This window comes from Corvus kubaryi, unplaced genomic scaffold (genome assembly GCF_017639235.1).
Source record: "Corvus kubaryi isolate FWS band 111438036 unplaced genomic scaffold, C.kubaryi_AGA036_p1.0 37385, whole genome shotgun sequence".
In the NCBI taxonomy this organism is placed as follows: domain Eukaryota; kingdom Metazoa; phylum Chordata; class Aves; order Passeriformes; family Corvidae; genus Corvus; species Corvus kubaryi.
Genome location: NW_024581127.1, coordinates 14451346 through 14475397, shown reverse-complemented (window position 1 = coordinate 14475397; position 24052 = coordinate 14451346). Strand labels below are relative to the sequence as shown.

General features: G+C 39.0%; 1 protein-coding gene across 1 annotated transcript; it reads right to left on the bottom strand.

The window, feature by feature from the left end:
- Positions 1 to 1733: 1733 nt before the first annotated feature.
- Positions 1734 to 23964, bottom strand: POP1 (POP1 homolog, ribonuclease P/MRP subunit). Its single transcript, XM_042036071.1, has 15 exons — positions 23716 to 23964; positions 20883 to 21059; positions 19871 to 20046; positions 17250 to 17498; positions 16612 to 16699; positions 16135 to 16310; positions 15262 to 15512; positions 15038 to 15131; positions 14165 to 14276; positions 13075 to 13194; positions 7894 to 8009; positions 6400 to 6591; positions 5372 to 5526; positions 4298 to 4636; positions 1734 to 3491 (listed from the first exon to the last, which is right to left on the bottom strand). Exons 1-15 carry the CDS (start codon positions 23834 to 23836, stop codon positions 2834 to 2836), a joined length of 3024 nt encoding a protein of 1007 aa, XP_041892005.1. The 5' UTR covers positions 23837 to 23964; the 3' UTR covers positions 1734 to 2833.
- Positions 23965 to 24052: the final 88 nt, after the last annotated feature.

The following is a 24052-nucleotide window of genomic DNA, read 5'->3' as shown; positions in this document are numbered from 1 at the left end:
GCCACAGAAAGAGCTACAGCGCAATGTGTTACCGTTCAACCTCCTCACCGTGCTACACAGAATGCCAAAATTGCCTTCTGTGCTTCATTTTAGCTTCCAAAAGCTCTTGCCAAGCACAGGATGAGAGCTAAGGGTTTGTTCTGGCATCCATTTTGAGAAAGTTATCTGGAGGACAGCATGAGAGCCGGAAAGCTTGTGAGAGCTGCTCTCACTAGGCCAGAGCTTCCTAGGTTCCCAAAAATGCTCATGTATCGCAGCCCACAGGAGCTGATCCAGATGCTCTGAGGTAGTTAACCAACATATAGCAACTGCAGTAAGAGCAGATGTGTGCTGTAAGCTACACCTGATTCAACGTGATGAGCACAGACGTACTGTACAGCTGATGCACAGATAACACAGGTTTAATTATCCACAGTTCGATTATCCGGTGTTGACATGGTTTTTATGACTAAGTCACCCTTGAGACACTTGGAATCTGGAAATCGCAACCACAGATAAAAATTTCCTTGCAGCTACATAAAGTCACAGTACTTTTCTGACAAATTTTGGCTGAGAGTTTTGAGCATTTTTAACTTATCTGGTTTGCAGTGTATTTTACAAGGAGTGAAGTCTTAAGGCATAAATCATTGACTTAAAGGAAAACAACTGTGTAACAATATTACAAGATATACAGAACAGGATGCACTTGGGTTCCAGTTTCTGTTCATTGGCTCACCAGAGACAAGGATCATAAATCAAAAATAGAGAATGGAAATCAAAGAAAAGTAACAGGAAGTGTCAAAATGAAAACCTGGCAGAAATTACCAATAGGAAGAAAAAAAAGGAAAGACTCCAGATGTTTTTTTTAAAAAATAAAAACCTGGGAAAGACTCAGTGAACAAAAGATCTACAAGCAGAAAAGAAAAAATGATAGCTTGGGTGGGGCCTTCTTTTTCTTTCTCACATACAAGCCAGGTCTATTGAGGCAAGAAAATATGTATCTATTAAGAAGATGAGGGAGGTGACGAGGGAGAAAACCATATAAACATCACTTCCCCTCCTTTCTTCCCATGAAGCACAGCTCTGGAAACTGTGATCCTAGAAATATTTCAATCGGGCTTACAATTCAAAAGGTTCATTAAATCCAGGATTATTACCATGAGAGAACTTGATCAGAGCAGCCAGGCTGTAAAGTTTAAGGGGCTCCTTATTCACACATACCTACAGGCTGCAGCACTCACAGTCACACGCCAGGAGCGTGTGAATCCCAGCCCTGCCAGCACCAAGCTCTTTCCTCTGGGGCCATCTGCTGGCTTTCCAGCGATGCTTCCCAGAACCTGTCTGGGACCATGATTGCTTTATCAGGTGCATCAAAGGTGAGCAGTGAGGAGCCATTCAGCATGATTTCTCAGGCAGCTGCAATCCAAGCTGTGCTGGAAACTGCATCTTTCTTTCCCACATGCCATCACAGCTCCCATTGCTGGTGCACATTCTACAATCCATCTTCTGAAGACTTTTTAAAAAAGAATCCAGCCCCACTTCCAATACTTCCCTTGCAATCAGATGTTCCTCCTCCTTCCCCATGTGTGTGCCATATTTAAATGGTCCTAAATTTTAATAATTTTGGGGGTAAGGCACACTGAATCTTTTCTCCAACAACTCCAGCCAACATTAATAAATTTGCCTAAGACTTTCAAACAAAACTGTGAAAGAGGAAATTAAGTTGAATAGTGACATGTAGAAAGAAAAAGCCATTAACTAATCCATGTTTATTTTCTCTAAGAATCAAACTTTGTCAATAGACTACTGACTCAAGAATACATTACATTTTTATTTGTACATGATCATTTCAGGATAATTTTACCAACTGACATATATTTGTATCATGCTGCTACTAAACTACAGTGTAATACTGTAACTCCTTTTCAAGTTCCATAACTCAGGAATGGCTAGATGCTTAAGGCTATTTTTAAAAAAAAACCCCAACAAAATACCGAACACAAGCAACCTACCCACACTGTCCCAGGCAAATCAAACACCTTTCTCTCTTTACCCCCAGCATATTTTACAAGTTTTATGATTGTTTGAACAATATTCATGAACCGTACTGTAACATGAAGAAACCTTCAATTCTAACACATTCCATACAAAAATAAATTCATGTTTTAAGGAACAAAAATATCCCCTATTATTAACAGAAAATGTATGCTGACCCACCACTAGCAATTTGCATCTGAAAGGCTTATTATGTTTCAGACTAGGGAGACAGACTGATATGCTTTCCAGTTTAAAAGCTCCAGTTGCTATAATTCAAAATTATATAGCTGGGCTATATTTTATTTGCATTTCATTTAAGCATTCAGCTTTCTGTACCAGGTTTCTCTACGTAGCTCTGCTGCACTGCAGCCACATGTACTCAGATACGAGGAATCAGGAAAGCTACTTGCTATATACACTGGATCAGATTGCATGCAGTTACATGTGAAAGTGCACTGTAAAGTTACAGTCCATCTGAGCAAAGACTTCTAAAATGAAAATGATGATTTCCTGTACATTGTTATAGCATCCACTGCTTTGAGGAGAAAAAAATGAAGAATATGCTTCTTTAGAGATAAAGAAGATCATGATAATGATCTCTTAAAAATCCTTAGCAATGCAGACATCAAAAGTAATTCTAGTCTGTTTATGCATTAGTTATTTTCTTGAATAATGCTAAAAAGCTTTTTAATTATTTCATAATCTTAGAGCTGTTTGGGCTCAGAATAACCTCAAATTTGAGACAAGTCAGAAAGGCCACAGAATACAAAACAGAATTCTTTGGTATTTTTGGCATTCTACTGCACTGCAATGATACTTAAACTTCAATATTAAGTCTTGCAAATCTGTACTGCAGAGATGCTGGAGTCCTTAACAAAACAAGCCCTTTTTTATCTGCTGGCTGGTTGTGCAACATATAAATTAACCCAGTCAAGCTAACAAAACCCAGTGCTTCTCCACAGCCTGCAGCCAATGAAAAATCCCCTCGAGTGACATACCCCAAGACAGTCCTGGAGCAGTGGGAAGTAACATCTGGGAGAGCATCTGACCAAAGACCAAGAATGAGATCTTCATGGTCCTCAGTTGCTTCTTCATCTGGAATGCCTGGAAGGTCACTCTCTAGAGACTTCACATTATCCTTTTTCTTCTTCTTCTTCTCTTTTTGCTTCTGAACCTTGTCCTTGAATATGTCACGATGTTTGGGTTCCTGTGGACCACAGAAGAGTTTGTCTTTGCTTCGATGCAGCAAGTCATCTTCTGTTGGGATGCAGATCATGGCATGTAATTCAGGGTTCCCCTTTCTCAAGAGTGACAAGTTAACCCAGACAAGAGCCCTTGGGTAGCTCATCAACATTGGCAAAAAAGCATCTTCAGTCATTGCCTTCTGTCCCAGTCGAGAAATAAGGCGGATTCGCCGATCTTTCCCAGCAGTGGGATAACACCAGGCTGATAACTGCATTAGTAGTTTCTCACTCCTATTAAAAATTTTCAAAAATAAACATCACAGATAATTATTAACAAGCAGTACAACAGAAATCCAGCACCCCACATATTTGCAAGAGCACAATTTAAAAAAGCCCTGGGGCTTTCTGTAACTTTCCAAAAGCTGGTACATGTATCACTCTTAGCATAAAATCATCGGTGAGTGGAAATCATGAGTCTTCTTAAGAAGGAAGGAGACATTACTTGTTAAAACCCTCAAAGCTTGATAAAACCACAAACACTCTAAAATTTCCAGTGACACTAATGCAGTCCAGAACTTTCGATGTTTTCTTCTCCTGGTAACCACACAAAAATGAAAGACCTGTGTTCAGGCACTTTCCAATACTGTTGCTGCCCTCATGTGTTGCATTGGAATGCAGGGGATTCTCTATTTTCTAGACCTTGTTAAGGAGTGCAAGAACCACCTGTGGTGATGTATTAGAGAAGAGAATGCAAGATGATTTTCACAGCAACAGTCTTAAAGTCACAAATATGAGCCTCCAAAAGCTCCATTGACCTGGAAGCAGACAGAATACACCAACTCTAAGAACACAGTAAACTCCAGAGTGTTAAATTTAAGATAATTTAGGAGTTTTCTTTATGTAGTCACCAAGTTTGCTGGAGAAAAGCAGAAGGACTTCCACTCAACAGCAGATTCTGATTCATGAGAAAACTATTTAATCTCACTGTATTTGGATCAAATAATTCTCTCATCTTAATAACCAAGGCTGAGCTCTTCCTTTCCCCAATTCAATAAATACCAATAAAGAAATAAAATGTGTGTATCATTTTGACATACCTGAGAACAATAAAGTCACTTGTCTTAGTTTCTCTCTCACCAAAATCTTGGATGCTTGTACCATCTTCTGTCTTTGGGGCACCTTCAGAATTTGTTATTTCCATGGTCTCCTCTACCTCACCAGTCTCAGGGGAAGCTTCTCTGACCACTTCTGCTTTGGGGTCACAAAAGGTCTGCCCTTCAGTTGTGCAGCACTCAGGATGTGTGGAGGAAGGACAAAAAAATCCTCCTGAAGCTTTCATTCTTCCTTCCCAGTTCTTTGTCAGCTGCCCCCAAGGACAGATGAAAGGAGACAGAGTGCCCAACTTGACATAATTTGCCCTTTTTGCAGGTGGACGTCTAAATGATAAATCAAGTGAGTAGGTAAGAATATGTTCAAAAACAAGTATTTAAAACAGAACGGAATGCACAGTTAACTTTCTAATCTTATTGAACAAGAATTTTAAAATGACAATCTACAAAATGCTGCTGTACTTCTATATCCTTTCAGCCATGCTGGAAACATCTACCTGCTGTGACTGACACCACCACCACCTTTCCCTCTGAACTTCTACTTGCCCCTCCTACCTGGAAGGGGAACCAACACCAGTTGGTGCATAGGACATTTTCAGCTACTCCAAACTCGTGGGTAAGAGTTCTGTTTGTTGCAGTAAAAATGAAGGCAAACTTCAGACCAGCTGATATTTAAAATTAGACCCCAAAATGTACCTCTTAATTTACTTTATTCTTTAACACTTGGTACATACTTTGACATACTCCTTTATATTGTCTTACTTCCTCCCCCATTTGCTGCTTAAGAATCTCAAAATAGTTTTGTTTATTTTATTGCTATGCAGCATTGTAACAGCTCTATAACTGAGCATATCTCTGGGAATAGAAGGGTTTAATTCACATGCCCTGTTTAGCTGAGTTAAATATATCTAGGATTCCTTTCTTTTTCATAATACTAAGATTTAAAACACTAGTGAAAGATCTCAATAAAGTCCAATGAACACAACAACAGATAATTAATGGAATATTTTAAGCAGTATTCATTTTTGTCATTCTTGCTGTCAATTTTTAAGTTAATGTTACCGTTTGAATTTTTCAAGAAGACTGGTTTCCAGTTCTTTGGCAAACTGCATTCCTGCTTGGCAGTCTGGGAAATCATTTGGAGTGTGAGGTGTTCTTTGGTATTCAGAATGCTTTAATGCCTCTTGCAAGCCACCAACTCGTACACCTCGATATATCTGTTATAAAAACCAAATGCCCAAAAAATAATGTTTGAACCAATTATAGGTTCCTAGCTGAAACAAAACATTAATGCCCAGAGGGTACCTCCTTAGAAAATTGGAAGTCTACCACTTTAGCTTTAAAAATAAACTTAAGCATGGTTTCTACAGTTCTAGATGCTAATTTTAACAAATAAGTTAGTCATGCTCTTTAAATTTAATTCTGCAAAACTATCAACAAAACCAAAGAGAATTTTACAGGTTCTGATCTTGCACATTGCCAGGAATGTTGTATTACTTCGACAGGCACTGCCCAATGTATTTTAACCATACAATAGGTATCACTGCAACTAAATCCCCTGCACATTCAAAAGCATAACTGTAACTTGCAGAAAGATATTAAAACTACCACCTAAACACTCAAAGCAGGATACTTCAAACAGCACCAAAGGAGTATTCAAGGTTAACTTGAACTTTGTTTCAAGCTCTCTCCCAAATCACAGGCAACCAATTTGGTGACAAGGTGTAGACAGCCAAGCTGGAAACTGATTAGCAGCAGGCACCAAATGATTTCTCTTTGGAGACATATGCTTGTAGAAACACAGAGGTATAGCCTCAGTTTTCTCTCCTGACTCCCCACTGATTTGCTGCTTTTAGACTGCTGTGTGGGCATAGTTGTACCCAACAGAAGACATGGAAAGCTATTGTTGAAGTTTCAAGACCAAGCTTCTGTCATGAACCAGTTCATATGCCATTTTTTAAAGTGAGATTTTGATCCTGTAATTGGGAATTGGTAATACAATGTGAAGTACACTCTCTAAAATCGATTAATTTAAACTAAATTATATAAATTATTAAATTTACTTGCAATTTGCCATCAAAGTCACTTACAAAAGGAATCCAGAAAGCCATGCCCCAGCCCTTTGGGAGATAGATATCCCAGCCACTTCCCCATCCTGGTCGATCTTCTCCAGCCATTTTCCCTGGCTGCTGCACCAACAGTATGGGAATCTTAGATTCACAAGGACCCAAATCAAGGTGTGATCCAGGTACGAGTAACTGAGCTCTCATATGGTTTAAATCCTGAGAAGAAGGAGACATTTCCCGTAAGTTAATAACCATTCTTCTTCCCTCTTCCAGATATCCTTTCAAGATACAGAGAGAAGGTGAGTTTACAGCTAGGAGAAATATAGTAATACACTATACATTTGAACAGAATTTCATCAAGGCATGAAAAATTATTCTAAAAAAGAGTATTAAGCACTCTTTTTCTCCCCTTCTTACTTCCATAGCCCTTGATAAAGAGCGGGTACAAGGCACAACATAGATGAAGGAGGAAAAGCGAGTTTTACAACTTTGTATTTATAGATTTATGCACAAGACTAGATTGAACAGGTGCTTTCAGTCTGTCACGATATGGAGCAAATCTGAACTACGTCCAAGTAGATGAGAAGATCTGGTCATCAGTTTTACATAAAGCATGCTGGCACTGAGGTTTTGTCAATCACCAGTTGTTATATTCCATTGTACCACATTAAGAATACATTTATTTAAAAAACAGACCATCAGACTCCCTCTGTTTTATCAGGTAAACATTAAATTTCATGACAGCATGAAGAACACTGTCATACACAAAAAGATTGTGCTGATAACTCATGTGCCAGAGTAATATTTTCTAAATACTATACTTTTTTACACTATGTCAGACAGTTTGAAAGGGTAAAAAATTAATTTTCAGAAAGACAATATTTAGAAAGATGTTTCTGCCATACAAATGTTTACTCTTTCTGATTACAATGGTGCCAGAAGTTTATCACGTCTTGGGACTAAATCACCTTTTATCCATGCACTTTATGGGCTGCCCTCCATTGTCAATGAAAATGTCAAGATAGGAGATTTCAAACCTGCAACAGCAAATTTGAAGTTCTCTACGAATTACAAGTTATTGCCCAGCACACCCACAGCATAGTGTGCTGCAGTTCAGAAACACAGGACTTTTTTTCCTTCCAACTTCCACAGTTCTTTTATCAGAAGAATCACCCTGACTACAGCTAAAGGCCAGAACCTTCCTGTGTCAGTCTTTTCTGCTGCACGAGTCAAGGTGATATATGAAAATCCAATTCCAAACCCTTCTGTTAAATAAATCTACAACTATAGTCCTGCAGACAATCCAATAAAGCTTTATTTTAATTGAATCATGGTCAATGGCTGTGCAAGAACATTATGCAAAGGCTACAAAAAACCACTTCAAGTCAGCAGCTGGATACTATGACATTAAGGAAGCCATTGATTAATCTTAGATTTATACAAATTCCAAGAGTCTCTTTCTATGGACTCTATGAACCATTAGCCATTTCCTCCATGGCAACCCATCTACTTAGTTACCTGCTCTGAGATTTTATTTTCAGTGACGTTCTTACGGATGTCATGGTCCCAGATAAAGCTGTGAGCACAGTCTACAGGTACACCCTTCAGGTACAGCTGCCTAACTTTATCATTATCTACAAAAGAAAAGAACCTTTAAACAAAATTCAAACTATTTTTGTGGTTTAAGTACCAAATTACCAAAGCCACTTCTGTATCGTAAGTATAATGAGCAGACAACCAAGAAAAGACTATTAAAAGCTTAACAAGCATCACTGCTTGTGGATCTTACTGTCACATGTTTTTCCCAATACAAAATATGAAATAAACTACTAGTGTTAGAAGGACTAACATGGTATTTTCGCACCAGCATTTCTCATTAACAAAAGACATGACCATTGGCGATGTAAATAAGATCTTTACATACCACCTTTAATATTCTGGAATCTGGCCTTTCTGGCAGAGTGTGAAGCTCAACAGATTTGGTGAAAATCACAAAGAGGAACGTTACAAAGCCTGAAATAAGTCTGCCTAAGTAAACTTGTAAGAGAAGCAAGGGTTACCTTTGAGAAATGTACATACAGGAAATATTTGTATGGCTATGACTAGCATGCAACTACTTATTTAGTATTAGTTTCCTGCTCTGGATCTTCTCAGGCTGTGTGCTTCAAGGAAGGGACTATTCTTGCTTATGTCTGCACAAATCAACAGTTGTGTACATTTCTGAAAATAAACAACACTTGTAGCTTTAAAATGGATTGTTGAAGTATTAAATAACCCATCTCTTTTTCAATTTTACAATCTAAGCAAAGCAAAGAAAATGTGTACCTACCTTTAGTGATCAGAGGATTAACAGCCTTCAGTGTACAGTACAGTATGTAGCGAATGCTGATCCATATTTTAAGTAAAATAACTCTTATCAAGAAACAATACGGTGAACCTATTAATAGTTCTGTGATTAAAAACTTTGAGGGATTGCTTCTCATTTCATCATCCACAAGGTCTTACATATTAAAGGAACATAACATGTCAGGGTTTGTTTTGTTTTTTAAAATTATTTAAGTCTTTTAAAAAAAGGTTCTGCTAATTTTTCCAGGTAATGTGGACAAAGACTCAGACAGAAGATTCAGATTATTCAGTGGTACTAACAGCACCTAGCAAACTGGATATTGGATGGGTGTACTGCCAAACGTAACTGCAATAATTATTTATTTTAAATCCACAGTCTTTAAGACATACCCATTACTAAAAGTTGCAAAATCCTTTCCAAGAAATATTAACTATGGCAGCACTTGCGACAGTTTGATGATGTTACTGATACTTGCCATGCATTCTTGCTAATGAAATAGATTTATGTGAGGAGAAGAAATGCAAAAGAAATTATCAGATTATGGTGGCATTCCTTCAAATTAAGAACAATAAAACTAAAAAGGGAATCCTTGCCAATTAAGCAGAATTCCTTCTCTGACCAAAAATTAAGAACAGGAAACTGAGGAGGAACCTAAGAGAGCTCAACACTCCTATAGGCAAAGCACATTCTGTCTGGAGATAAAGCAAGTATTAATGCCTCAAAAGAAGGAGAAAAATAGCAACAACACTGTGTCTGGTGGTGGTAGGGAATTCCTTCCTGACTCTTACAGATAACCAAGGGGGAAGGGCACATAATTACAAGCATAAGGTAAGGAAAGTACCTTTTTCATCTTCTGTACAGAAAGCATTTGTGAACACCAGAATCTCTTTATGTTAAATTATTTAAATATGTTCTAGTTCCTTCAACTGCAAATTATTCACTGCAACTTTCTCTGCTTTTTTTAACACTTCTTTCTATTATCACAGTTCAGGCAGCCTATCCTTGTCATATTCTCAGAGTTCTTTGCAATTCCTATATTCTATAATGGCATGAATACTTGTTTCCCCACTATAGAAAGACCTTATAAGTCAGTTTCTTTTCATCACCACCACCCATCCAATATCCTCCTTATTAGCCTAAAATATTCTTCTCTAACTTGGTACATTCCTTCTCTTTGATCCTCACTGAACCTGGAGAATTTATTCTTTCTACTAAGCACACTATAATTCAAATCATAATCCCAAATCCTCACACCAGTTCTTACCTCTCTCCTGTTTTCTTCAGTCCACATTTTAAGATTTCTGGGGAAATAACCTTACTGATGAATAAGTTGCTGATAATCGTGAAAGTAAGATGTTAGGGCTAGTATAGGAAATAGGAAGTTGCATTACTAAGTACATGAAGCTCATCAACAATCTACTTCTGCTGGTGTCAGTGGTTGGTGCTTAGACGATACAGGCAGATAGAGGAAGGCTTTGTTCCATTTCAAGCTACTGATCTGATTTGCACAGCTGATTATCTTAGAAGACAGGCCTAAGAGTTCTATTTGAAAATTTTCCTTCCTCTATTTTGCAAAAAAAAAAAAAAAAAAAGGCAAGCAAAAAATATAAACACTGCCAAGGAGCAGTTTGAGAGTCCTATGTATGTAGGGAAGGTGTATATCAGGACAACTGGGAACAGATACCTAAACCTCTGCAAGAGGTGTGTTTACAGCCATGGACCCAGGCTCTGTGTCTCCAGAAGGAACTTTAGTTCACGTATCTCTCATGGTGTATTCTCCTTCCATGCATCTCATCCACTGATTAGGTAGAAGTTTCGGCATACTCCATGTTGAGTGTTTTTTAAGGCAGTGGAATTTGTTTTCTCCCATACAAGACAGTTACAACATATCAAAATGTCAGAAGTGTACTTTAAACTGGATAAAAGAACAGTACTAATTTGCAGTCATGTGAGAACTGACTGCTTACTGGGAGTCTTGACTCCAGCCTGAAGAAATAATGACAGTTGATTTGATTAAATCCGATCAGCCCATGTTCATAATACACATGCATAAGCATTGAAAAGATAAAGTAACTGGGAAAGACTGAAATTACATTTGATTTATCAGTGTGTTACTCACAGTGTGCTACTCACAGGGAAAAGCTACACAGGCATATCTCAGAACAGCATTTCGGAAAAAAAAGCAGTATGAACAGATGTGTATCATTCCACAGACTGCATGTATGACAATCCCCAAGCAAAGGTGATGGCCATAACTTACCTAAACTAGTCACTCATTTGACAAACAATGCATCTTTAAATTAGTAAAGTTTATCTAAGACAATCAGTTGTCTTTTATACAATACTGAAGAACAAGAGAGGCTAAAATATGTAATCTATGTGCCATTTCAATCTTACTAATACTAATCCTAAGAGTATTTGAATGGCCAAGAAGCCAAAAAGGGGAAAAAAGTGTGGAATACACCAGTGGTTCCCTTTTACTGCTCAATAAACAAGATGTGATTAAGACAAATAAATTACTATTAACATTTTTTAATAGAGGTCAGCTCACAGTATTACTACATCTGAGTAAGGTTACAACACAATCAAGGCTCAGAAAGTTTATGTAATTCTAATGCTCATAAAAGGAATTTTTTTTCTTTTCAGGAGGGGGAAATTAACAGTACTAAAATGGAATTACAGATCTTAGAGAAGTCTTTTTATTGGGCAACTTCTACTAGAAGACAGTGGTATTGTCTGTCTGCTTTCATCTTTCTGCCTACTCAACTTTTTCAGTCACGTTTAACAGTGAGTTATTCAGCAGAACCTAAATTAGAAGGTATTATGCTATTTACCTTTCCTTGCTAGCTGAAGGACCTCCTCCTTCTCCTAAATAAAAGTCAGAGAGGACAGAAGCAGTTTTAAGTTCATGATGAATAAAAAAAAGACTCAGAAAGAAACCAAAAAGCATCACCAGCTTTTCTGAGTATTTGTGGTATGAAAGATATTATGCATGTGAAGGATAACCCCAGGTAGAAAGATTTTGAAGATGGATATTTCTATCCAGCCAAAGGAAAAAACACATGGGTGCTCTTGACTCCCTATCTTACACCGTTACCTCTTTACCATGGCCATCCTTCCTGAGGGACAACCAACTCCAGCAGTGGGAGAGAAACTACTATGAGACATTTAAAATACCTAGATGCCTTCTGTTGATCTTGCCTTCTTGAACCCATCCTCACAGACATGACAGGCAGAATGAAGGGCGCCAAATTACTTTCTGTAGTTGCTAACTCCTTTACCAGCTCAAACCAATGTCTGTAAACAAGTGCTACATAGCTCACCTTACTTCTCAGGAGGAAGGAACCAAAATAGAGGTCATGTATGCTGCAGCATTTCCAACAGGAACACTAATGATGAGAAAGTTAGCTGAGCAGAACTAATTAACAGAAAGGCTGTTCTAGATACAGAGGGTAGAATAGGAGGATGTAAGAAAATGAAAATAGCAGAATTATGCAAAGAGCTAAAAGACAGTAACTGAAGTAGGTGTTCAACCTGATTTACATGATATGCAAGACCAAGTTATTCTAGCATCTTACAAACAGACCACCAGGGAAACTTGGTATTTTCAAGTCTCTGGAACTTTCGACTTGTCCTATTTGCTACTGCTTGCTAGCTAGCTATCACATTTCTCCTATTAGGTGAGGCAGCCTGTGTGCAGTCAACCTAATTGGGAATGCCTACACTGTACACAAACCCCATTGTATACTGTACATATTCTTGCACATTTTTAGAGGACATTCACATCCATCTGAATTTGAATTTTGCACTGCAACATTGTGTAAGTCAGCACTGAAATGAAAATTTCAGAAGTTATGCTTGCATCGCTCATTTTGTATCATAACCAGCATCTTGGCCATCTGAAATACTAATCCTGCAAAGGTAATAATTTTTTCCCAGTGGAATTGCAACTTTCAACACCGTAGGCCTATAAACCAGAAATAGCAGGTATCTTCTTGGAGAGATAAACAGCATCAGGAAGACTAAACACCAAACAGAACCTTACTATGGAGCTTTTAGCACCTGGTTGGCCTTGCCAGGATTCGAACCTGGATCATCTGTATGGTCAGACAGAGGCTTCCACTGAGCACAAGACCAGCTTTGGTGCATGTCCCTCCCTCACAACCACTGTTCTAAAACCTATGCAACTTTCAAGCTGTTTCTCTTCTGCTGGGGGCTCTGGAATTGGGAACTATTGTGAACCAAAACCTAGAGGAAAACAGCAAGAGACAATCCATAGAAGATGACAGTTAATGAAAACAAAAGCGTAGAGAGAAACTGAATCTCTTCATAATACAGGCAAGGGATTTTACCTTGGTATTTTTCAAAGTCTGGCATGGCTTTTGTCTTCTTTTTTGGCAAATTGACTCGAGGATCTCCAACAGTGAGGCCAAGTATTGTACCTGGTGGCATATCTGATGGTGAGCTCATCCCTTTAAAAACACACAGATGAACATTGCCATGAAACCACCAATTAAGTTGTGATCTTTCTGCACTAGTATTTTGTGTGGTTTTGCCTGCAGGGATATGACACCACTATAAGCCAGTGAAGCAATCCAGAATACTCTATTTTACATGTCTTGAAAACCCACCAATGCTTGTTAAATGTCCAATAATAAAAAAAAATCAACAACAGCAGTGTAAGACCTGGTTTGCAATTAAATTTACATTCAGCAATGATGTGAGGTCACTGTCACAGACTCAATTCATCCTTTCTATTTGACAAATTTCAAAGAACCATCAACTTTTGTTCTACACTTGTCTTCAAGAGAAAGGAAATTTGGAAGTGTTTTGTAAAGGTTTTACCTTATCTCTGCTTAACTGCCTCACATTGGATAGATAGCTTGAGTACAGTGTGGGATCTACTAAAGCCAGTTCCTTACCTGTTTCAGTGCTAGAAAATGAGGAGATGCTGTCAACTTTATGATACTTTACAATTCAGCCAAATACACAACTGTTAATTTAGAAACAAACATACATAAACAAAGTATAATACTTTCACTTTGGATTGGAGGCTACCATTTTATCTGTGGAGGTATTGTACAACTTACTGTCTTAATTTGAAGTGTATGGAGGGAGAGAGTGAGAGTATGCATCAGACTGTATATCCCTTCAGCAATCTCAAAACCAAGTTCATGAACATAACAAACAAGATTTGGTTTATCTATTAAGAGTTTGAACTACACAGAGGATTTAAATTCCCTTAAAACCCCCAATGTAACATTTTTCAATTCTTTGCCATGCCCTGGCAAGTATCTAAGCATATTCTCAAAGGCATCACTCTCTTGATTATGGAAAAAATAAGCATGTCCAAACTGAAGTCAACTTTATTAGCATGCCAGTCTTGACCTCTAGATTTTAAGTTTCCCCCCTTCCACCCACAGCACCCACGTGCCCAAATACCTTCCAATAGCTCAAAGATAGCACTTTGACATTGATGAAGAGATACTTTTTCAGAGTCCTTGCAGTTTTCTACCCACCAGTTATTCAGTTCTGTCTCTGAACCTGCCATCTCCTGGAAAACAACATACCTAATTAAACTCAAATGGTTATTCATTATTTTCTATCAGTATGAATTCACTCTCAGTTTGTCTTAAGCACTATAGTCACTTTCTTCCTCCTCAAGTTTTAAACTAAAATATTTTTTCCTGATGAATGTAGTCCTATACTTTACAATAATCCCTAATAAGCTGTTCAATTTAACCTGTGTTCCAAAAATAAATAAAGCAATCCACTATACTTCCTAATTTTGCCATTAATTATTTCTTACAGAAAACCAGAGATTTCATGGCTTCATCATGTTTTCTTCAAGAGACAAAAACACCCCCACTAAACCACAGTGATGCTATATGCCAAGAAGTGGACGAAAAACCTAAATCCTGGAGAAACTGCATATTTTATTGAAAACACGTAAGTTTTCTGTACCTTACATGTCTTGATCCCTAGTTCTAGATGCTCTAGCTCATTGCTTGAAAAACAGGATCTATGGTTTGTCAAAGAGAATATGCATTATTCTGGACCTCTCGGCAGAAACTACACAGCCTGCTCAACAGCACCACTGTTTTTATTTTCTTCCTATTCCCAGGTGGGAGTTCTTCCTGAGATCAGTGTTAGTCAAGAGGCTCAATACAGAGAAGCCACCGGAGTAATACCTAGGTTAGTCTTTATTAAAAGTAAAGCTAGATAATTCATGGGTCTTTCTAGCAAAAAAGAAGCTTGCACATTCTAAGAACACTACCAAAATTACACTAACATCCAAAGTGCCAATTTCCTTACTGTTTGGACAGAAGCTGCTTTCAGGGTCTCTGTAAGGACGGAGTGTGATAATGGGCCGATCAGGCGGTATCTGAGAATCTCCATGCTTCTGTCACTGAAACAGGAAAGTTTCAGGTGAATGTACAATTGTACAACACACATTATTTTCCCCAGTACTGTTAAGCCAGAATGCAGCTGTGTTATGTGGTTATGGGCCACAGTTTCTGACTCTGCTGCGAACAAACCTGATTGCAATGCCAGTAGTCTGTGCGATCCAAGAGTAGGACTGGAATGGATCTCTAGTGCCGTCACCAATTATTTTTTTCACAGGCACAGCTTTTTCTCCTTCTTTATCCTCCTTCTTTCTTTTATTGCCAAGGCTTGTAACAACTTCCACTTGTTTTTCCTCTTGAACTGATGTTGTAACATGCTCAGTAATACGCATTTCTTCAGGCTCTGTACATTGAAAAATTGCTTTTAACTCCCTCAGTATGTCCTTAAGAAAAACGAAGTTTGGATTAGGATGATATGCAGTGCACTACAAAGCTTAAGTACACTTTTAAAAATTATACTCCATTATTTAATTTTCCAATATGGATTTCAAGGAAAATTTAATTCTGCTGAAGTCAAGGGCTTGCTAAGAAAAGCTGAAAGTAATATTGAAAGTTGCTAAGAATTTTTTCTCTTTCAAATTAACATAATAAAAACTGCCTGTGCAAACATTTTACTTTGTTCATTTTCGTTTTTGTAAAGCTGGTAGCTAAGTATCAGATTATGACTATCTGTGATGATACCGAACTTAGCCTGTTGGGGGTGCCAGTGGAAAGGACGTGACTCAAGCAACATCATATTGCACATGTATCCTGAAGCAAGTGACACTACAGAAGTTTGCAGAAGCTCTAACACTGAACACCTCAGCAGCACGCACTTTCTGTACAAGCTTTACAAAAACAAGTTGCAGAACATGAATATTGTTAGAGTGGAAATAGTCTTCCAACTTTTAATTCCTAAAGTCAAGTATTATACCCAGTTCTTCCGTACTTTTCAGATGACCTCCTCAGCCTTAATAATGCACAATACATAAAGAAATAAGAGTTCAACTATATACGAAAAAGCACCTGCTTGAGAGCTGGATGCACCCAGATCCACAGCTGTCTGTTCTCAGACCCATCCCTGGGTTTCCAAATAAATGTAACAGGACCAAGCATATCCTCAGGATAGCGATCTGCTCGGTAAAGATACAGGGAACCCTCGAATCTTCCAGACAGACAACAAGCCTCTTGAAATGTCAATCCTAAAAAAGAAGATACTTATTGAAGAACAAAATAATATGTTGTTTAATAAACAAAATAAAATTGAAATTCAGTCTGGCTGCTGGGTAGCTAATTTTGTACCATAATTACCTTATTAATAAGCAACTGAAATGAGAATGCCTAGTCCTACTATGACATATTTTAATTACATTTTTCACCCAAAATCACAACTCAGTATCAACTCTGTTACTACTATTGAGACTGATACATTACTAAAAAAGGAAAAGGATGGGTCATCCTTTAGTCTATTCAGAATCTTTATTTGAACAACGTAAATGTTACCTGTGTCAATGCTACACATTCGAGCAAGTTGCTTCAGCAGCTCATTCTCTTTACCCTTCAACTCCAGACAACAATAATATGATAAGTCCTGAAACAATATGATAGTGGCAAAGTGAGAATAACTCTTTAAAGTGAGCCTGGAAAGAAAGGACCACACAGAGCTTCACAATTTACACTTAAGTAGTAATTTTTCATTCTCTAAAATTTGCCAAAGTGAAATGAGTTTCTTTTTAACTTAAAATTAATAGCTGTAGGAGAGCAGTGAGGCATTTCTCATTTGAGGGCCAACCTGCCTATCAAACCAACAGATCAAAAAGGACACGGAACAAAGTATCTCTCCTCAATAGCATCCTGCTCAGGGAGGTGATAAAAGAATTAATTTAATCTCTCAGCTCTTGAGAAAACTGAAAATGTAGTATTTCAGTCATAGTTAGCATAAGACTCTTCTAAAGGTTCATCTTGCTCTCTCTGAAACTTGCCACCCTGAATTACAATTATAAAATTATTCATTTCATATTTAGCAGTCTTATTAAAAGCTGACACAACAGTACTTCAAAGACACATAGATACTCATTATAACTAAGCAGCTGATTACTTCACCTTGGCAAAATATCAAACAAAACATGTAAACGTGGTACCTGAAGAAGGCAGTGCTTTGTCATGGCTCGGTAACAAGCCCTGTAGCTCTTCTCTGTAGGGCTGTTTCCTAAACAGTATCCCCATTTCTTTACCATATGAAATCTCTTTGCATGCCAAATATGGGTTTCCAGCCAAATATTCTTTCTTTGCCTATGATTAAACTCTGCTACCAAATTTATGTGGCGTCTTCTAGCTTTGCGGCATTTAGTCTTTGACTGTTCTTTTTTCTGATGTACAGCTTTCTCTGCCTGTTTTTTAAAAGAGAGGATATTGAAGCAAATCTCAAGAGAAAAAAATTCTGAAAAGAAAAAGGCTGAAATATAAGGATACAGGAAGCACTAACATTAAGTTACACCATGTTGGATAATTCTTGAGGGTAACTAACACTTTGAAATTTTCTATGCAAGTCACATCCACTTAAGTGCATCAAGGTTTGACTGAAATCCACACATAAAACAAAATCCCCACACATTCAGAAAGTTAACAGTGAACAATAAGCTGCTACTTCTTGTTGGAAGTTTTTGCCACACATCAATACATTCACATGAACAAATCAATGTGACATGAAAAACACCTGGAGATTTGAGCTCATACAGACAGAAAGCTCAAACTGACAGAAAGGACCCTATCGGTTCTACAACATGTAGAAGTGGATGAGAGTGGACTGTGGTAATATCTTGACCAAATTCTTGATAACCAGACCTAGTCCAGGTCAGAATTATTACATGTGAATGCATGGCTAGAGAGGAAGGCTTGATTCAATTAATGTTTAATTTTTCTTTTTATGAAGAAAAGTGGTACAAAGAAATAGGACCATAAGACATCCAAAAAGATTCTTAGAATATCCTTTGTAAGCTCACCAAGAAACACTTGACAACAGACACAGGTTATAAGAATAACAAAGGAAAGAGAAAATGATAGATCAGTGCCAAGAACACTTAAAACACTGAAGCAGCCCATGAAATCAAAATAGAGCTAAAAAAAAAAAAAAAGGAAGTATCTTCCCATGAGACCCATCATTCCATCACAGAGAAGGAAATACAAGCCACTGGATCAATGGCAGGCCTCAGAAAGGCAGTTAGAGAAAAAGGGATGTGGCATTGTAGGTGAAAAACATACATCTTTAAGCTTAATGAAGAGATAAGAGATGGTCCAGGTAAATGTTTCAATGAAAAATGGTCATGATAAAGGATCTAAGACAAATTAAGAAAATGCAGCAGAATTGAAACAGATAACTTTGGAGATGTAGATCAAACACTGAAAAGTAATAGACAGAACCTTTACAAAAACAAGTAACAGAGATATGACAAGCTGCAAGAATATGTGAGCCTGTGCAAACACATAAGCCACACCAAAAGACCTGAAGACAGAAAATGTAGCAGAAGAAATACAGCTGCACCAGGGCCAATTAAATAATCTCAAAAATCCAAGAGTTGTATGTGGAGTGGAAACATGGATGGGAGGGTATGTGTGAGCATGTACAAAGAAGTTAGATAGGCTGTCATGTGAAAGGAGTTAAAAAAGCAGGACACAAAAGAACCAAACATAAACATTAGAGAAATCTAGATTTAACAAGGACAGAGCACATAACTAACTATGCAAAACAGCCCATGCCTTCTTCCTTCAGTTCCCAGAAAACACGCCAAACTGCATCTCTTGTCACGTCTGACAAAACAAAAAGAATGTGAACCAAAACAGTAAAATAAGGTACAGGTTGTGAAGATCCAATAAAACACCCTAAGAAATGTGTAGGTGGTGTGTGGCAGGGAAGTACCCAAAGCAATTTCTGAACCACGAACAATTATCTTCAGGAGCTCAGGGTGGAGGAGGCAAGGTCTCAACTCAAAGATAATGCAAGGGAAAAAAAGAATGCAATAAATAAATTTATCAGGCAACCTTAATACATAGAAAATTTACCAAGAAAACTCAACTGATCACTTTAAGAATTCTCAGAGATGACAAAGTGATCAATGCCAAACATTGGGAAGATCATTTCCCAGTAACATCCTGCTAAACCAATTTTTAATTTTCCTTTTTAAACACTCAGGAAGGCCACAGTGAATAAGGAGTAAGTAACCCCCATAGGCATATTCTGACTAAATGCTGAGATACTGCCACAAAATGAGTTTCATGAGCTGTTAGGACTAGTCAATTAGTAAGTCTTAAGCTGCATGCAGTCTGCCAATAACCCCAGTGTACCTCCCACATTTGAGCTGTAACACTCGAACCATCGCATCCGCTGTGCGGGCTTGAGGCTGGCACGGTCACATCCCAAAGCCGGGGTGGGGTGAAAGGCAGACAGGTCTTACTGAGGATTCTTGGACCACCTGGGACCAATGCACCACCTGAACAACCTCTCCTGCAGTGAACTCTTTTATCACTACTCTAATAACTTTCCACGTAATGTCCAGTAATCACAAAGCCAGGTGGTTAGCGAGACCTGCTTGAGCGACCACCTGAAGCTGAGGTGTTCCTGCATTTTGAATCCAAATGTCAGCCAAAGTTTAGGGTACTCAGGGAAGTCTGGCAGAAGTTCAGGTCTGAACATTAATAACTATAGAGTTGAACACTGTACTTTGGCTATGCCCACTATATGGAACGCTGTAAAACACACTTATACCTCTTTCCTGGCCATCTCTTGGAGCCGCCTGGGGAGGCGTTTAATATTGTGACTCATTGCTCGCCTTCGCATGTGCCTAGGGAGGGTCTGGAAAACCAGAGAGTTGGAAGACTTCTGCGAAACTGCTTTCAACATGGCATTGATCTCAGCAGCACGAGCCTGAGCAAAGGTAGACACTGGAATGAAAAGAACTGCATCAGAGCATGACAAAAAGCAAAAAAACCAGAGGAGGATACTGTATGTAAATTATGGAATTACTCCTAGTACAGCAGTCCAGTATCTTCTTGACATAAAAGTAAGTATTGTACACTATCACTGAAGAAATTTCAATTCTTTACATATCCTGAAGTTTACAGATATGGTCAAGCAAATATTTACACATTAATGAATCTGAAAGTTGTTTAACCAACAATTCCTATTTGCATTAAACGCTTCTTTGTTAAATTAGAATAGAAATCTTTTTAGGTGGTATTTAGGGAGGTGAAAAAAACTGTAGCATGGAAAAAAAACCCCGTAAGCAGTAATATATTACAGACTGTTTTAAAACAACCAAATAAAAATCCAGAGCTTGGTCCAATTTCATGCTTATGGAAGTGTATCTACTATCAGAGCACTGCCACATTTTGCAATGCTAATTTGCTCTCCTAAATAAACGTTCTGTTAGAGGAAAAGTTGTCTTTAACTTACATCATGAGTAAAATCGGTTTCACTGGCTACATTAAAAGCAGATGACTGTCAATACTCATTTTGCTGGCAAACAGAAACCAAAATGCATATCCCCCACTACAAGCAGGTGCAACTTTTTCAGTCAGAAGTCTGAAAGGACCCATTGAACAACAGCTGGTCATTCATTCCAGTTCACAACTACTTCTGTGTTTTGGAGAAAATCAGGAAAAACAGAAGAACATAGCACCAGTTCTAATTTTTGCTCCTGCACAAAGACAGGCAGCAAACTTAATCACCAGCAAATTGCCCTGGACATATAAATTATGACCTTTCCGTATATGCAAACCTGTTATGTATTTTGGCATTTCCTCAGAAACACTCTGGTGTCCTCCTTGCCATCCTCCTCTTCCTCTGCCTCTCTCTCCTCTACTTTGCCCCTTTGAAAAATATTGGTCTTTTCTGTAAGAAGGCCCAGATGACTGATTTGAAAACTTCTGCTGCTGCTCCTCAGAACAAACATCTCCTGGAAGGTTTAGAGATGAAAAGAGGTTAGAAAAATACAAAACAGTTTGAGTAACTGACAACTCTATTAGTCCTTCCTCATAAAACTACATTGCAGACTCCTCCTATTATATTTAATACATGTAACTGAAAAAGCCACCAGAAATCAGAAGAATTAAGTTCTTTCTTATAGGAATAAATAAGAATTTTACACTGCCTTGCAGCAAACTTGCAGTAGATTAAGTAACTTTTGCATGCTCTGAAAATGGTGCCAAATCCAGAGTCTGCCTCCAAGAGCCAGTGAAATTAGTCCATGCAACATCAGTAGTGATTTTTATTATTGTCTAGTCAGAGTTTTAGTAACAAAACAGCAAAGTTATTTTTTACTCTTGCCCCTTGAATTTTTTTCCTATAAGCACGTGTATTCTTGCCTGACATATATTTCTGTTTTAGTAATAATTAAGGCAAGCATGATACGTGTATGATGGTGCAGTAAGTTACTTGTCTGGTACAAGCATTTAAACCAATGCTGAAATTAAATAACTAAAGCCTACAGTAAAGCTTCCTAAGGTACAGACATACCTTTCAGGAGTGCTAAGCACCTAAGCAAGTACCTAAAGTTTCAGAGGGCCCTGAAGTCCTCATTCAATGACTGGTGTATATTCAGCCTAACTAATATTATATATTAGTTTAGATTACTTTATAGTCAGTTAAGCCTTAGTTAGGATTTCTACTACAACTTGAGATATGGTTCTCAGGCAGTTCATGCCGGACAATCTGACTAAGTAAGATCCAGCCATTCCTATCACCCCATCCACTACATCAAAACAAGTGCTTGAGAGAACAAGAGGCCATAGCATTCAGCGAGCTTCTCTAGTGAAAGTTAACCTGTGTGTCCAGAGAAATGAAGAGATTAAAAAAAAGTTTTCAGGTTGATCAGCTTCTTAAACAAGTCTGTCCCTTTGTCCCAAAAATGGCATGAAGACCAGCCAGGAGGAGATTTACATTCAGCAGCATCTCAATGGATGAGAACTTAAAAAGGCAAAGAACCTCCCTTTTCCATTTCAAATAAGCAAGAAACAGAAGTTTTATGTTCAGCAGCAGTGGTGTTGTAGCCTCCTGCAACCACACATCATGCAGAACTGCAGTAATAGTGCAGAAAAAATAGTTTGGTGCAGAAACAGAAATTAGCTTTCATATGGAACAATTCCCTGACCAGGCTTTCCATTTGCCTGAGAGCAGCATTGCCCAGACACTGAGGTGAAGGCGAGAAGGAAATAGCTGGGGAAGAGGGATGGAAGCTGTCTCAGTCAGCAAATCTGTGTAGGCCTACAGCCCAAAATTAACTCATATCACAAACACATCCTCTTCATGAAAGAAGTAAAAAATTGTAATCAGAAGACAGAAGGCTGTTTGGAAAAACTGACTTAATGCCTAAAAAACCCTTAAATTATTTCAGCTACTACATAGATCCATAGTTTTGTAACTCCTGTTTAGAATTTTTCCTTCTTGTTTCTACAAAACAGCTCCGTAAAACTGCGACACGCTACAGAAGAATGTTACATGGATGAAAATCCATGCTATTTAACAGAACAGAAAGACATAACCACGTAATCTTAGAAGTTCCCTGCTACAAATAAAGTTAGAAAAATATGTTTAATCTGGCAGTACTCCTGTAATGACATTCCAAAATCTTCAGACATGGCTGAGCACAACTTGCTGTGTCATTCTGTCTGCTCAGGAACTCTTCAGTCACCTAAATACACAGTGACACTTAAGGATTTTTTCATTCAATCACAAAGATACCATTTGTCAACTTCTGAAGGCCTCACAGTAACAAGCCCTTTTTTGTGTGGGGTTCTTCCCAGAAATAATGTAGGTAACAAAATATCTAAATGTTAGGTGGGGGTGGAAATGGAGGTCCAACTGGAAGCATAGAGGATGCAGGTCAAAACACATAAACGAAAAAAGCATCCAGCATACAAGCTGACAGGATCCTTCAGTCTTCAGCTGCCAAGGTTACCTGTGTGCAAAATGCTCCAGCAACGACCCAGGACACTGCCATTTTAGGGACATGCCCTGCTGCCTCCTGCTAATACCCTTCCACAGGTACAGGAACCACGAGCCCCAGGAGGTGAACTGGCTGGGCATGCAGATCTGAAGGAAAACCAGTGCATTTATCACAGCACCAGAAGGCTAAATCAGCCCCTCCTGCAGGTACCAGGTCTGGCAGAAAAGCAACGGAGAAACTGGATGGGGTATAACATCCAAATTCATTTTACGACTAGGAACCGTAGGGATTCGTTGTGTAATCGAAAGGAGGATAGAGAGAAGTGCATATTCACAGGATACAGAATAGTTCGGGTTGGAAAGGGGCTCTGGAGACCATCCAGTCCAACCCCCCCGCCAAGGCAGGGTCACATAGAGCAGGTTACATAGGAACGCGTCCAGGTGGGTTTCGAATGACTCCAGAAAGGGAGACTTCACGAGTCTCCCATGTTAAAAGAGAATCCCGTATTTAAGGGACTTACGGCAGCACCAGGACTAAAGGAGTCTACGGCAGGGGGCGAAGCCCTGAGTACTCCCACGGCGAGCACGCTGCGGGCTGGGGAGAGGGGGACACTTGGCCCTGAGGGGGGTCGCCCTGCCAGCCCCGGGAGGGGCTCCCACAGCCTTACCTGGGGGCGGGCAGGCTCTGCTCCCGCCGCCGGCGAAGGGCCCCGGCTCTGCAGGGAGCGTGACGCTGGCCGGCTGGTTCCTCATCTTCTTGGCTCGCTTCTTCTCCCGCGCCCCAGACATCTCCGGCGGGGTTGCGGAGCCTCTCCGTAGCGAGGGAAGGAGGGGAGAGGTTGGGGGGCGGTGCAGCCACGGCCCCGGCACCAGCACCGGCCCGGCGCTCACTCGCAGCGCGGCCTCCACCGGCACACGTGGACACCCACGCCCCGACACAGCGCATGCGCACTCCCCCAGCACAGCCCTCAGGGACTACATTTCCCAGAAGCCCCGCGGGCGGCA